At 34.2% G+C, this 15,053-nt stretch overlaps 3 protein-coding genes across 5 annotated transcripts; 1 reads left to right on the forward strand and 2 right to left on the reverse strand.

The window, feature by feature from the left end:
• Positions 1 to 2,528: 2,528 nt before the first annotated feature.
• On the forward strand, positions 2,529 to 7,942 carry LOC110610319 (coatomer subunit beta-1). Of its 3 annotated transcripts, XM_021750186.2 has the most exons (6): positions 2,529 to 2,735; positions 3,738 to 5,797; positions 6,157 to 6,666; positions 7,124 to 7,209; positions 7,357 to 7,597; positions 7,710 to 7,942. In XM_021750186.2, the coding sequence occupies exons 2-5, from the start codon at positions 3,752 to 3,754 to the stop codon at positions 7,559 to 7,561; spliced, it is 2,847 nt and encodes a 948-aa protein (XP_021605878.1). In that variant the 5' UTR covers positions 2,529 to 2,735; positions 3,738 to 3,751; the 3' UTR covers positions 7,562 to 7,597; positions 7,710 to 7,942. The 3 variants fall into 3 exon arrangements, with proteins under 3 accessions (XP_021605878.1, XP_021605877.1, XP_021605876.1); XM_021750185.2 differs by having other exon boundaries at positions 3,726 to 5,797; positions 7,357 to 7,942; XM_021750184.2 differs by having other exon boundaries at positions 7,357 to 7,942.
• A 1,226-nt stretch (positions 7,943 to 9,168) lies between these two features.
• On the reverse strand, positions 9,169 to 10,053 carry LOC110610782 (putative peptidyl-tRNA hydrolase PTRHD1). The gene is made up of 2 exons (XM_021750856.2): positions 9,611 to 10,053; positions 9,169 to 9,505 (listed from the first exon to the last, which is right to left on the reverse strand). Exons 1-2 carry the CDS (start codon positions 10,034 to 10,036, stop codon positions 9,323 to 9,325), a joined length of 609 nt encoding a protein of 202 aa, XP_021606548.1. The 5' UTR covers positions 10,037 to 10,053; the 3' UTR covers positions 9,169 to 9,322.
• Positions 10,054 to 13,218: 3,165 nt separating this feature from the next.
• On the reverse strand, positions 13,219 to 14,519 carry LOC110612344. The gene is made up of 2 exons (XM_021753111.2): positions 13,935 to 14,519; positions 13,219 to 13,819 (listed from the first exon to the last, which is right to left on the reverse strand). The coding sequence occupies exons 1-2, from the start codon at positions 14,276 to 14,278 to the stop codon at positions 13,390 to 13,392; spliced, it is 774 nt and encodes a 257-aa protein (XP_021608803.1). The 5' UTR covers positions 14,279 to 14,519; the 3' UTR covers positions 13,219 to 13,389.
• Between the last annotated feature and the right edge of the window lie 534 nt (positions 14,520 to 15,053).

Consider the following 15,053-nt stretch of genomic DNA (forward strand, 5'->3'; position numbering starts at 1 on the left):
AAACGATTTAAGTTCAAAAATGATTACAATTTAAATAGTTTTGATTTGATTTCGGCTTAATTTTTTTATAAAAATGATTATCTTAAATATAATATAAAGTAAATTCAACATCATTACAAAGGTTATTTTTTACTCAAAATCCATACTTGGTCCCTTTATACCTTTTTCTATTTAGCGCAAGTCATGCTTCTCAACATCCCATACATTTTCCATTCTCTTTCCTTCTTTTACTCATACTTTTTTTTTTGGTCTAGGGATTAAAATCTGTTTTCAACATGGTACGTTACATATATTTTAAGTCATCCATCCTTCTCTCTTTGCTTAATTCTCATGCATTGGTTTTAATTTTCTTCATAAATAAGATGGCAATTATTTATTGTTTGTTCTACAAGTAAACAACACATTTTATATATTCTGCCAGATATTCATCTTCTTATATTTAATGAGTTTGATTAGTTGTATATTTCCAATAACGATTTTAGCATCACTGTTTCAAAGTCTTAAACATAGCAGGGTCTTTCAGCATCATTGCCCTACCATAAGGGCAATTTACGGCAACAAAGGACAACGACAGTAACAGCACTCTGTAGAAGGAGAAGATCATATCCTCTTCAAATTCTCCCAACCACACAAAAACAAGCAAATACATCTAAGTCACGGCAAATCGACCCCATCAAGCAAATCTCAAACATCCATGTAGTTCAAGTATTAGAATTTTTTAATCTTTCTCAATTAGTTTGGAATAAAAAATTTTATAAGAATTTAATTTAATTGATTTATTTTTTTAAATAATTTTTTTATTTAAAATAAAAGAATTTATTTTTTTTTTATAAAATAAATAATGTCAAAAAAAGGAAGTGTGGGACATGGATATTGTACAATATCACTTCCATTAAAGATAGGAAAGATCAGAAGGTTAAGCCTTATGAAACTCCAGAGTTGTAACCTAGGAGGCAGCGCAGGTTAAGTATATTGAAAGTGAATTGCATGAAGATCATAAAGACGATCAAGAATAAACACAAAGGAGAAGAAGAGAATGCAAATGAAGAGGCAGCTTATTCTGAAGAACTTGTACATGAAAAGAAGAAGGAAGACAAAGGCCAAGGCAAAATGAAAGTGAGGAGCCCAAGCCCAAGGAAAGAGAATATATATATATATATATATGGTGGAGTGTGTTGAAGAAGAAGGAAATCAGGAGGTGATCAATAATTATGAAACTGCATCCTAGTTTCATCAATAATGTGTATATATAGCCATAAAAAAAAAAAATCGAACTTTCAGTATTCAATAATGTATCATGCATCCTTCAGTTTCATCAAATAAATAGATGCAATGCCTAGGCTCCTAGTTTAGTGGCTCAAGAATCTTATATTCCATTTCTGGTGTAGGGATTGAGTCTCTTCTCCCCCCCCCCCCCCCCCCCAAGACTGCATTATCATTTTTAAAAAAGCTCAATGCATAAAAGAAAAATGGATGCAATAAGAAAGAAAATAAAATTCACGTAAAAAAGTATAAATATAAAAAATATTTATCCAAACTCAGTTTGTTATTATCTAAAAGTTTACCGCACTATTTAATAATCCCTAGTGAAACTATTCCCTCGGCAGTATCGTAGCTGAAAAGAAACCTGCTTTTCTAGCAAAAGTTGCCGACGAAAGTTCTCTATGAAAATCTCCGCCCTCTGGTCAATGTCTTCCTCAGAAGCATAACTTCTGGTCCTTTGAAGGGCTCGAACTGACTGGTTTTCATCTGTTTCTACATCTTCAATGCACCCATGCAATCCTAACCGATCGTTAAAGCTCAAACGCCGCCGCCTCTTAGAGGCATTGTGGATAATTGAATCTAAGCGCCACCGCCTGAGGTTAAAGCTTAATAGAAACTTCAGCTTCTTCACCGCCCTCTTCACGTGGCCTAGCACCTTCATGTTTGAAGATCAGGCGAGTGTTTGATGCAAAGAAGCGAGTGCAGAGAGAGGGAGTATATAGAGCCACTTATAAAGCGGATGATGTTTAAGAAACCTGGGAAGATTTTCGGACAAGATATCCAGTTTAACAAGGAAGCGTGTCGGAAATTACTCGGGTTCATTATTGTAAATATTATTATAAAATATTAATTGTTTATATAAATGATTCAAATAACAAATAATCTACAAAATTTAAATCCATAATAGAAACCATTAAACTCCAACATTTTTTTAAAACGATCATATATTACTGGAATTTATCATAACAGGATTGAATCAGATCCGCTCTATTCCAATTAGAGAGTGCAATGATTTAATTCTGAATCGAATTGAATGGAAAAACGAGAACTGAAATCGGGATGGAGCCCATTATCCACTGATGACATGAAACCCATTTGTAAGACTCTGGGCCTCCATTGGGCTTCTCAGAATTTGCAAATGCCTAATGGGGGATTTTTTTTTTTCTTTTTGAGTTATTCGTTGAATGACGTGGAAGGTTTAACTGAAAAGACCAAAAAACCTTGAAAATATTTCAACGAAGTCCTCATCTTCCTTGCTAGCTTCGCTAACTCGCTTATTAGCACACAACAGGGGTAGATCTCGGATCTGAGAGCATTTCATTTCGCTACATGCCCCTGCTCTCATAAGAATGAACTATTATTAGATTCCATTGATTCGAATGGTCTCTTGCGCTCTCCTGCACCCCGACTCTGTTTGATCATTCAATTTCACTGCAATTCACTGTCTCCTCCTCAGATCTGATCGCTACAAGGTTCGTTTTCTCTTTTATCCCCTTCCTTGTCGTCGGGATCTGTTTGGATGCCTAGAAAATGGTTGGAACGTTATTTTTTCTTTTATCTTTTATCTAATTGTTGTGGCACCCAATCATTTGTTCTTTCCATGGTTATTAGGGGAAGAAGTTACTGGATTTAGGTTTTCAATTTTGATTTTCTGGTTTGAGTGAAACCAATTGTGTGTTTAATAGAATTTACATATCAATTCATTTGTTCTAAAATATAAGTAGAAATCTTTTTTTAAGGTATCGCATTATGTTTTTTTATTTGAACTGAGGAAAATCTAATTTACTATTTGAGGTAACAGAGTGATGCTCATGCTCCTGCTCTTTAATCACTGACTGAGCAGATCTATACTGTATTTTTTTGTATGCTTAAGAAGTTCTTTTAATCTGAATATTAGATCTGATTTGTTGTGGTTTGTACTCTGTAGTCAAATATGCAATGGTATGTGAACATTTGCTTTTTGTTGCCAATTAGTATTGCTTGTATTTTTACTAAACTTGTAGTTTTGAGCACTAATATCTCAGTTGAAGTGGTAAGTGCGGAGGCTTCACTTGAGGTATGTCATGCAAGTAAAAGTTAGCCGATGATTTCAGGGTAAAACATGCTACCAAGTCTTGGTTGGTGTTCTAACCATCGAATGAAAATATAAGCTATTCTTCAGTGGTCTGTTTCAGACTGTCACATGACTTGGAAATGGGTCATCATGGAATGACAGTCATGTTGTAATAATGCATCTAGATGAGTGGAACCTTGCTTGGACATGCATAGGTAGTTGGATCATGGTTTTTTCTTATCTCATTTTAAATTCATTTGTATCTTTTGGAAATAGATAAAAAGGAAATAATAAATTTCTTACCTAGCTTTTGAAAGACATTTTCCTGGTGGCTACATTGTTTATTTACTTTCCATTAGTTTGATCAAATTAAGTTAATATTGTAATTTTGGTGTTGATTTGAATTTAGCTGTGTTATCAGGAAACAAACAAGAGATGGAGAAATCTTGTACTCTGCTTGTTCACTTCGACAAAGGGACACCAGCAATTGCCAATGAGATCAAAGAAGCACTTGAAGGCAATGATGTGCCAGCAAAGGTAGATGCTATGAAGAAGGCAATCAGTCTTTTGCTGAATGGTGAAACACTTCCCCAGCTTTTCATTACGATCGTTAGATATGTTTTGCCTTCAGAGGACCACACAATCCAAAAACTGTTGCTTCTGTACTTGGAGATCATTGACAAAACTGATGCCAAAGGTCGGGTGCTGCCTGAAATGATCTTGATATGCCAAAACTTGAGAAACAACCTTCAGCATCCAAACGAATACATTCGTGGGGTGACATTGAGGTTTTTGTGCCGCTTGAATGAAACAGAAATAGTTGAGCCATTGATCCCTTCAGTTCTGCAAAATCTGGAGCATCGACATCCATTTATCAGGAGGAATGCTATATTAGCTGTGATGTCAATACATAAGCTTCCCCAGGGTGAGCAACTTTTGGTTGATGCCCCTGAAATGATTGAGAAGGTTCTTTCAACTGAGCAGGACCAATCTGCTAAGAGGAATGCGTTTCTCATGCTTTTCACATGTGCACAGGATCGAGCCATTAATTATCTCTTGAGCAATGTCGATAGGGTTTCTGAATGGGGTGAATCACTTCAGATGGTTGTGTTGGAGTTGATTCGAAAGGTGTGCAGAACAAATCGCGGTGAGAAGGGCAAGTACATTAAGATCATTATATCTTTGTTAAATGCCCCTTCTACTGCAGTTATTTATGAATGTGCTGGGACACTTGTTTCTCTGTCATCTGCCCCTACTGCTATTAGAAGTGCTGCTGGAACATATTGTCAACTTCTTTTGTCTCAGAGTGATAACAATGTGAAGCTTATTGTGCTTGATCGGCTGAATGAACTCAAAGCATCTCATAGAGATATCATGGTGGATCTAATTATGGATGTGCTTAGGGCACTCTCCAGCCCAAATCTTGACATTCGGAGGAAGACACTTGATATTGTCCTTGAGTTGATCACGCCACGGAACATCAATGAGGTTGTTCTTATGTTGAAGAAGGAAGTTGTTAAGACTCAGAATGGAGAACTTGAGAAGAATGGGGAGTACAGACAAATGCTTATTCAAGCTATTCATTCTTGTGCTATTAAGTTCCCAGAAGTTGCCAGCACAGTGGTTCATCTATTGATGGATTTCCTTGGAGATAGCAATGTTGCTTCAGCTATTGATGTGGTTGTTTTCGTTCGTGAGATAATAGAAACTAATCCTAAACTAAGGGTTTCCATAATAACTAGGCTGTTGGACACTTTCTACCAAATCCGAGCAGCAAGAGTCTGCTCTTGTGCTCTTTGGATTATTGGAGAATATTGCCTATCTCTTTCTGAAGTTGAGAATGGCATAGCTACCATCAAGCAGTGCCTGGGGGAGTTGCCTTTTTATTCAGTTTCAGAAGAAGGTGAAGCACCAGATGCTTCAAAGAAGCCTCCACAGGCAAATTTCATTACTGTTTCTTCCAGGAGACCAGCAATTCTTGCTGATGGGACATATGCAACACAGAGTGCTGCTTCAGAAACTGCGTTTTCTCCTCCTACCATTGTTCAGGGAACACTCTCTTCAGGGAATTTAAGATCCCTTCTCCTCACTGGTGATTTCTTCCTTGGAGCAGTTGTTGCGTGCACTCTGACAAAGCTTGTCCTCCGATTGGAAGAGGTGCAGCCCTCTAAAGTTGAGGTTAACAAGGCATCCACACAGGCGCTGCTGGTTATGGTTTCTATGCTACAATTAGGACAATCATCAGTTTTATCCCACCCAATTGATAATGATTCTTATGATAGGATTCTACTCTGCATAAGATTACTATGCAATACTGGTGATGAGATCAGAAAGATATGGTTGCAGTCTTGCCGTCAGAGTTTTGTAAAAATGCTTTCAGAGAAACAATTGAGGGAAACCGAGGAATTAAAAGCAAAAGCTCAGGTTTCTCATGCACAACCAGATGATCTGATTGATTTCTACCATTTGAAGAGCAGGAAGGTAAGATGACACTTGCAATCTTTAGCTGTATTAGTATCTCTTACAATATGTGATTCAATGCTATGTTCTCATAAAAAGGGGTATTCTTTCTGAAGTATGCTGTGTCAATTCCCCCACTACCCCTTAAAATCGTGTATGTGTGTTCATTACATAATTTATGTTATCTGCTGTGAATTGTTCAAAGCTTCTTCTTGTACTATTTCTTGTGAATTTCAGATTTATTTGGGTATCTGAGAGCTCATCATTTTATTTGATAATGGTTTATGACTTATGGGTTTCAAGTTATTAATGGCATTATTCAGATTTATTTTACTTGTTTGATAATGAAATGATCTTTGCTGAATTCATTTGAACTTCAGGGTATGAGTCAGCTGGAGTTGGAAGATGAAGTTCAAGATGATTTGAAACGTGCAACTGGAGAGTTTATCAAGGATGGGGATGACGCAAACAAGCTTAACCGCATCCTTCAACTCACTGGATTTAGTGACCCTGTCTATGCTGAGGCATATGTGACAGTTCATCACTATGATATTGTACTTGATGTCACAGTTATCAACCGGACAAAGGAAACTCTTCAGAATTTGTGCTTGGAGTTAGCAACTATGGGTGATCTTAAACTTGTTGAGCGTCCTCAGAATTACACGCTTGCTCCTGAATCAAGCAAGCAAATAAAGGCAAATATCAAGGTGTCCTCAACTGAAACTGGTGTAATTTTTGGGAACATTGTTTATGAGACATCAAATGTGCTTGAGCGGACAGTTGTTGTCCTTAATGACATTCACATCGATATTATGGACTACATCTCTCCTGCAGTTTGTACAGATGCTGCTTTTAGAACAATGTGGGCAGAGTTTGAATGGGAAAACAAGGTACCTTTTGCATTTCCTTTTACATGTTGCCACCATTCATTATACTTCTTCCTTTTTTGGAAAAAAAAAAAAAAGAAGCAGCATATGATTGACATGGGATTTATCAAATTGTTTCCTGGTTATCATGCAAAGGGTTTATTTTATGTGGTTTTTTCTTCGCAAACTCCACAGGTGCCACCATCAAACTTGTGTGGTATATAGTGTGAATCGTGTGGGCTATCTGTTTCCTCTCTGTTCAATTTGGTACTAACTGTTTGGTTGAATGCATAATGTGCACGTAATATGGAGTACCATATACATTTAATCAATGTGCACGTAATATGGAGTACCATATACATTTAATCTGTCTTTTTGTTTGAACTCTGCTGTTAAATTATTCCTTATTTTGCTTTTCATTTATATAATCACCCTTCTAAGTATGTTTTTTTTAAATCTTTGTTTGCAAATTGTATTTCAGGTTGCTGTTAATACAATAATTCAAAATGAGAAGGAATTCCTCGACCATATTATCATGTCGACCAACATGAAGTGTCTCACTGCACCGTAAGTTACTTTAACTTGCCTCGATGACTTGTTGCTATGCAGTTTTTCAATAATATTCAGAAGAATATACTTTTATGTATACTAGTCTTAAGAGGAGATATGAATTGGTATTTGACAAAAGTGTCTTTTTGGCTGGCTGAGTTTCAGATCTGCACTAGATGGTGAATGCGGATTTCTAGCTGCTAACTTGTATGCGAAAAGTGTTTTCGGTGAGGATGCTCTGGTAAATGTAAGCATTGAGAAACAGGCAGATGGGAAGCTTAGTGGATACATCAGGATAAGGAGCAAAACCCAGGGAATTGCTCTGAGTCTGGGGGATAAGATTACTCTCAAGCAGAAGGGAGGCAGTTAATTTCAGACATGAACATTATCATTTCCAATCACACTGGTATTGATATCAGTTACTGGCTTGCTTGCTAATTGCAACATCAGGCATCTTTTCAGATTGGAACCTTTGTAAGTTAAATAAGGTTTTCCTGAATCTTTATCAACTAATGCAGGTGTTCGAGACTGGATCAGAAATATTGTCTAGCTATTTTGTTGTTCTCTTTTTGTACCTAGCGAGTAGTGCTGCTATGCTGGAAGTGGCTAAATTGCGGATTTTCAGTTGAACAGGATTTTTCCCTTGATTCTTTTTTCTTTATAGCATTAAATTTTAAGCTTACTTTGTAGATGAGAATGTTACTGAAGAACAAATTATATAATTTTTGAGCATTGCGACTTTTTTTCCCCCGTAATTTCTCATCACCTGCCTTTTTTTTCATCTTTTATCTTTTACCTGCAAGTGCATTGAAGTCTATTGGGTACATTGCAAAAAGGCCGGAGCCCACTAGATAAGATACACAAACCTCAGCCCAATTTGGAATAAAACAAGGTAAGTTCATTCACCAGATCAAAAGGGCCAAGGCTTGAGATACGCTTGATGTCCACTACAGCTCAGTCCAAAAGCGAAGTCCAACCACATAAGCCCTTAGCAAATTAACCGGAAGGGGATGAACAAGAACCAGTGTCGCCTTCATCAGGCATCGATCAGGTCTTCCGCCTGGAGCCAAGTACAGCAAATCATATTCCAGAAAGATGAAACCTCCTACGCATAGAAACCTCCTTTATTAGATCTCAGCATCTCTCGCCAGCAGTAAAAAAAGAAAGGTAGGATCACGACATTCATAGCATGCTGACGCCATCACCTGCCCTCGATGAGCTCTTCTTTGGTTGCTGATGGGACACAGTAGGCTTAGCTTCTAAGCCAGATAAGCGACTATCATAATTGCAAGAAGAATACACTCACTTAACAAATTCAGATCTGCAAAAATAAAGAGACGCTCTAACAAACAGCAACCCATTGGTGCAAGAGGAGGGAACCCGTCGAATGGAGAACCGAAAAGATAGAGCCTTCCCTTGCCTTAGAAACCATAGACCAACTCGGCTCTACCGTGAGAAGAGAAACCGTTGTGATGTAGCACCAAGCATGAGCTGATTTATATGCTTTATTAAGTGATCTTTATGCCTTTCAACATAGGTAGACCTAAATTTAATTTCGTTTTAGATTCTATCCACAAGCTAAATTGATGGTGCTTCACTGATCGCAGACGCATTTTCTCTCCTGGTTCGTTTTGAATCTAAACCCGGTTAGAGTTTCATTCGAAACTGAAACTGAATCAATCTAATCGATAATATATTAAAACTTTATGCGCTTAAATTGATCAAAATATATTGCAAACAAAACTGGAAATTAATCCATCTAATTTGTCTTGAACTTATTTTTTCTTTGAAAAATTAAAAATTTCAAACATCAAATTTAATTAGAATTAAATTGAAATTGACATTAGAGTATAAAACTCCAATCTGATCTTATAAGTTACCGGTTAACCTAACAAGAGCAACTTTCAAATACTTGACTTTCATTTGAATGAAATTTTTTATGTTTACGATAATATTAAATCCTATAATTCATAAAAGTTACAAAAATAAAATTATATTTGGATGTCTTAAAGAGCAGAAAAATCCAGTCATGGAAATCAATACCTCAAAAATCAAATACAATAGAGAGCAAAGATCAGAAAGCAACAATAGATGAAATTTTGGTTGAAATTGATTCAAGTAAAAAAGAAAATCACTTGCAGAGTTTCAACTTCTTGAAAAACAATGAAACAACAGATTTGGGATAAGGCTTAGTTGCAAGGCAGGTAGGAATATTTTCAGGTTGTTCAATCCACAGCTTATGAGCAATGCCTCCAGCGGTGAGCTTCTTTGACAAATTCAATATCTGTGCTTCTCCTTTCACTTCAAGAGTAACCTTTTTCATTCACACAAGTCTTCTTCATCATGCAATTATACCAATCTCATTCTAAAAACAATAGAGGAATTTCAACTTTCACAGATAAATGATCTAAATTCATACCTTGTGCATTGAATCGATGTTTTCAGGGCTACAATACTGAAGCGTGTGAGGATCTTCCTTGTTAGACCAAATTGCACTAACGGAGGCATGGCATCCCTGAGTAACAACGCTTCCCAGCGGCCACGTTTCAATTAGGTCTCGCCGCAACACTACATACTGCACCACCACATCCTCCGGCTTTTCACCTTTCCCGGCATCTTTCTGAGAATTGGCAGCCTCATCCGCGGCATCACACGTTATATGATTCATTGAGTTTGAGCAAAGTCGAGTCAGTGACCGAGTCGGGAAACGCAGGGGAAGAGAGGTAAGACTGCTGCCAACCCTAATTTTATTTTGCCAAACAGTGAAATGAGGGAGGCAGAAAATGCAACGACCCGGTGAGAGAATAGCAGTTATTGGGGTAATATAGTAATTTGCTCTAGCCATCTTATGGATTCCTCGTTTCCCTATACACACAAAGACACCCCTATAGAGAAATGGTACCTTTTGTGGGGGATCTACTATGGTCGGTTCTTTTACAAACTAAATCGAAATTAAAATCGAAAAAATTAAAATTAAAAATTTATTTTTTTTATAAAATTAAACTAAAGTAAATAGAAATATCATATACCCATGAAATTCAACCTGTTTAAATTCGAATGAATTGTGAAATATAAATAAGTAATGAAAATTTCTCACTCTCTTGCACCAAGTAAGGCTCGATGAAGACGAAGCCTAAGAAGGATTGAAGTAACCTAAAATCAGCAGTGAGCACTGTGAACATTTTTGAAATAACTATACCAATATTCGAAATCAAGAACCACCTACAATAGAATAATAAAAAATATCAAAAATGAAAGAAACACTACGCAAACATAATCTTCCCAAGTGAAACTTTCAACATCAACGTCGTTGCTTACTAAACGAGAACAAAAAAAAAAACAAGAAAATCGAAGCCAAACCCACCGGAGAGAGAGATTCACACTTGAGCTGGGAAGGAGTGGGCTGATCTTTAATGAAAAATAAATAAATAAATAATACCAAAAATTGAAATGTTGACTTTGGAGCAATTAAGGGACAAAATAGGGTTTTTATTTTGTTTAATATATATATGTATGCGTTGGTAGACAAGATAAGTGCTTTGATTTTACCAAAAGGCCTTGTGCTATGTGTTCTTGGAGATGAAGGAAAAGGAGAATAATTTTGTTATTAAAAAGAAAAAGGAAAAGATACTAAATTTGATTTAGGTGTAGGGGTGCAGTGAAGAGTTTAAATAGATAAAATTGATGGAGTTAAATTAATTTAAAATTTTAATTGAATTTTTTATTTATTTTAATTTTAAAAATTTTAATTATCTTGATTTAATTTTAATTAAAAAATTAAACTGAATTAATTAATAATAATAATAATATATTATTTTTTATAATATAAAAAGATTAAATTATAATTAAAATTAAAATATTTAATTAAATTCTAAAATATAAAAAATAAAAATTTTATTAAAAAATTTAACCAATTAAATTAATTTAATTTAATTTTTAATTTATTTAATTTAATTTGATTTTAAATCAAATCAAGTAATATTTAAACACAATAGTTTTGTCAGATCAAAGTAATTTCTTCCTCTATTTCACAAGTATAAATTTACTTGTATATTTTTCTTTTTGAGTTTACTTTTATTTTTATTTAGCAATTAGATGCTTAGAGTAACATAGAGAATAGTATTTGGTATTTGGTAGTTCAAGTGATCTGGATCCAACGGTGGCATGCTTCCAATGATACGCCATAAATCACAACGAAAATTATTCCCTTTTTGATACTCATATATCTGAGTTCGTTTGATATCGTTTGTTAAAAAAATCATTTACAAAATTATTAATTATGTTGAAATTAATTAAAGATTATATATTTTAATTATTAAAATATAAAAGTAATATTCTTTATGTTTCATAAAGTCAAGCTCTACGGTTAACATAATAAAACTAATAAATTTTATATAATAACCCATGCACATTTTTTTTATTATAATTAAATAACTCATTTGAGTATGCATTCCGTTGCTTTGCTTTGAGATCAAACTAAAATAATATAAAACTGAATTTTAAAATTTAATGAAAATTAAATTAAATATATAAATATTAAAATTGAATTAAATTAAATTAAAATTTTGAGTTCTTATTTGGTTTAATCTGTCGGTTTAGAACCAGTTTCTTTTTGATAGATGATAACAACTCATCGAAGAGTAACCCAAACAACAACAACTCAAAAATCATTATTGTATATAAATAAAAATCACATATTTAAAAAATCATCTTAAAGTGAATTATTAGATTATAAATTGTAAGTTTATAATTAATTCATTCTCATTTTAAATCGAACAAATCTATTAGTTTTTTTATTTTAATTCATAAGAGAGATATTAAATTAAAAAATGGATTCTAAAAATTTTAAAAAATTATCTTGAACAATTTCAAAAATTGGATTCATTGATTTTCCTAATATAATAGATATTATCACAGATAATTATATTTGATTCAATGACATTGTTTGATTTTAAAGGAGATTTTCTATAATTTTACAGTTATCCTTTCAATCATTAATAATTTAGACTTATTCCTTATTCAAATGTTTTAAATTAGATACTTATAAATTAGAAAACATAAAGGTAAATACATTGAGAATGGAATAACAATAAATAGAAAGTTGAAGATGTAACATACTAATAGAGTCAAATGGTGTGAGTTTACAGCAGCAAAGAAGCATCAAGATCTATCATTTAAAGAATGATCAAGTATTTGTAGCTGGACACGAAAGCAAAATTCCAAAAGCAGTGATGAACCTTAGGGTCCCCAGAAATTTTGATCTTTAAATGGGGATGGAATATAAGCTTAGCTCCCTTAGGTTTTTATTAAAAAATTAAAAGATTAATTTTATTTATTAAGTATATACTTTTAATATAGTATAAATACAAATATTAGGTCCGTCACTACTACTTACAACCATCAAATTACATACCTACACATCAGCTTAAATGGAATTGCGAAAGCAAAAACTCAAACGCAAAGGTTAACAAGATCATGATTAGTTTATCTAATGTTTGAAATCAATATTTATAGTTTTGTCCAAAGCAACTCTAGAGATAAATTCAAACAGATAAATAATACTAATACATGAGTTTTCATGCTAATGTTAATCAATAGAGTTGAATAAACCGTAAAGAACAAAAGTGTTCCGTAGTGCCAAATAGACTTGAAAATCTAAAAGTGAAATAAATAATCCATTTGCTTGAGAAATTTGGTCTCGAAAATGACATATGGGGGCCGAGGATATCTCATCCAGCAATGTAAATTTGTAATTGCATGGATACACGTGCCTTGCACCTTCACAATTTCATCAAAAGGGTGGCGCCGTGTGAATATCCACATGAGAAATTCCTCCCTTTTTCAAAGATAAAGATAGAGATAAGATCCAATTCTAAGATTGTCCATTTAATACACATTTATGGCTGGCAACAAATTTTTTAATTTTTTTTTTAAATAAAAAAAGATTATAATTGATAAAATATCCAACATCCATTATCTATTCAACCCCACAAACGAAAAAAAAAAGAGTAAAAAAAAAAAGAAAGAGAAGATTGAAGATATGGTTATTTATTTCTAAGATAAAAAACCCTTTCATCTAGTAGGATAACAAAAGAGAGAAAAAAACCAGAAGCAAAGATGCTTTTTTTTTTTCTTTTTTTTTTTAAAATAATTCATTCAATACCCTTGGAAGCAAAGCTCAAGCTCTTGGTAAAGATGTTATTGGTAGTGTTGTTCTTGCAGATCTGTGAGAGAGAAACAGCTTTGAGATTTGAAACTAGCCTTGAACTTTCTCTCTTGCAGTTTTGAGAGTTTTAGTGGGATTATGTGATCTTTTTGGCCTTCTTGTTCTGAGAATGATGATGATGATGATGGGCTTGCTTGTTGATGTTCTTCTTCTTCTTCTTCAGTAAGAGCGGTAGCATCATTTTCGTCTTCCTCATTCAAGGCAAGAAGAGGCATAGATTTTGGGTTTGGCCAATTGTAGAAGGAAGATTTCCTAGACCACTTGTTTGCCATTATTAATCTTCTTCTTTTATTGAATGGATTCACTGGTTTCTCCAGATCTTTCACTCTATTTACACAACTCATATCTGATAGATTCCCAAACGACTTGGACTTCCCTGAGAAATGATTCGACAATCCCCTCCTGAAATCACAGATTTTATCTCCAATTTGTTCATAAATAGCAACTAATTGCACAGAAATTGAAGATTCAAAACAAATTGAAACTTGTGCGCGTAAAGATGAAGTAAAAAACTCACTTGATTGGCAGAGAATCTTCCAAAGAATCCAAACAAGCAAAAGCTCCTTTCAACGAAACAGAGCTGTCGACTTCCTCTCCTTCTTCTTCTTCGTCTTTTTCTTCTTCGCTATCATCTGGAACTCCAATCGACGACGAACTATCCGACGAATAATCCAAAGGTTTCTCAGGCGGGATCCTACTTGAAATCAAGCCCTCACTCCCTCCATCATCGTCGTCCTGCTTCAAAAAGATGCAAGGTGAAGGCGCCGCCGAACCATGTAGGTTATCCTGAGAAGAAGGAACGACAAACGCCGTAGGAGAAGAGACCTCGATGCTGAAGGTGGGACCCACCAAAACCTCCATTGGAACAGCTAGAAATTGACTGAGAAATAGCAGCAGAGACGATCTTACCCTTCTCCTCTTCGTCTTCTTTTCCTCTTGGGCTTCCAGATAGGGTTTATTGTCATCAATCGATGAGCAGAAGCAGATTAAACCAAATGATTTCAAAGAGGAAAGAGGATTTGGGTTTCCATTCGTTGAATTCGACTGCAGAGAGAAAAGGAGAAGAGAAGACGAGAGAGAAAACGAAAGAGTTGAGAAGGTGACTGAGTAGACACATAGATATATAGTAGTAGAGAAACGTATACGTATCTGAAATTTTTAAATACGACGATTATACATTGTAAAATACTAAATACGTTGTTTTAAAATCAGAAAAGTACTACTTAATCCTAATGAAAGAAATTTAATGTCCGCCGGCGGCGTAACAGCTTTGACACGTTCGCGGTGACGTGGCATCAACAGTAACTAGAAGAACACTCTTCTACTGTGTCACGACTTGGCCGGAGCCCGCAAATATGTCCGAACATAATTTTTCTCTCTTTTTTTTTTCTGAAAACACAATTAGATGACGAGGCTTCAAATTTAAAATATTCATCCATCCTATTTTAATTTAAAGAAATTTTACTATTTATTAAATGACTTCTTAATTTTAAAAATTTTATTAATTAATTTTTTATTAAATTTAATTATAAAATATTTATTATTTAATCATACTGATATGAAAAGCTTATTTAGTTAATATTTTAATTTTATAAAAAATTATATTAATTAATTTTTTTGTATTAAAGATATTTAA

Source organism: Manihot esculenta, chromosome 3 (assembly GCF_001659605.2).
Source record: "Manihot esculenta cultivar AM560-2 chromosome 3, M.esculenta_v8, whole genome shotgun sequence".
Classification (NCBI taxonomy): domain Eukaryota; kingdom Viridiplantae; phylum Streptophyta; class Magnoliopsida; order Malpighiales; family Euphorbiaceae; genus Manihot; species Manihot esculenta.

Bases quoted from the DNA above. Each gene is read 5' to 3' on its own strand.
- LOC110610319 (XM_021750185.2), top strand. From the start codon at position 3,752: ATGGAGAAATCTTGTACTCTGCTTGTTCACTTCGACAAAGGGACACCA. The intron at 5,798-6,156 runs GTAAGATGACAC...TTTGAACTTCAG, and splicing joins ACCATTTGAAGAGCAGGAAG to GGTATGAGTCAGCTGGAGTT. The intron at 6,667-7,123 runs GTACCTTTTGCA...ATTGTATTTCAG, and splicing joins AGTTTGAATGGGAAAACAAG to GTTGCTGTTAATACAATAAT.
- LOC110610782 (XM_021750856.2), bottom strand. From the start codon at position 10,036: ATGGCTAGAGCAAATTACTATATTACCCCAATAACTGCTATTCTCTCA. The intron at 9,506-9,610 runs GTATGAATTTAG...TGAATGAAAAAG, and splicing joins ACATCGATTCAATGCACAAG to GTTACTCTTGAAGTGAAAGG.
- LOC110612344 (XM_021753111.2), bottom strand. From the start codon at position 14,278: ATGGAGGTTTTGGTGGGTCCCACCTTCAGCATCGAGGTCTCTTCTCCT. The intron at 13,820-13,934 runs GTGAGTTTTTTA...CTGTGATTTCAG, and splicing joins GAAGATTCTCTGCCAATCAA to GAGGGGATTGTCGAATCATT.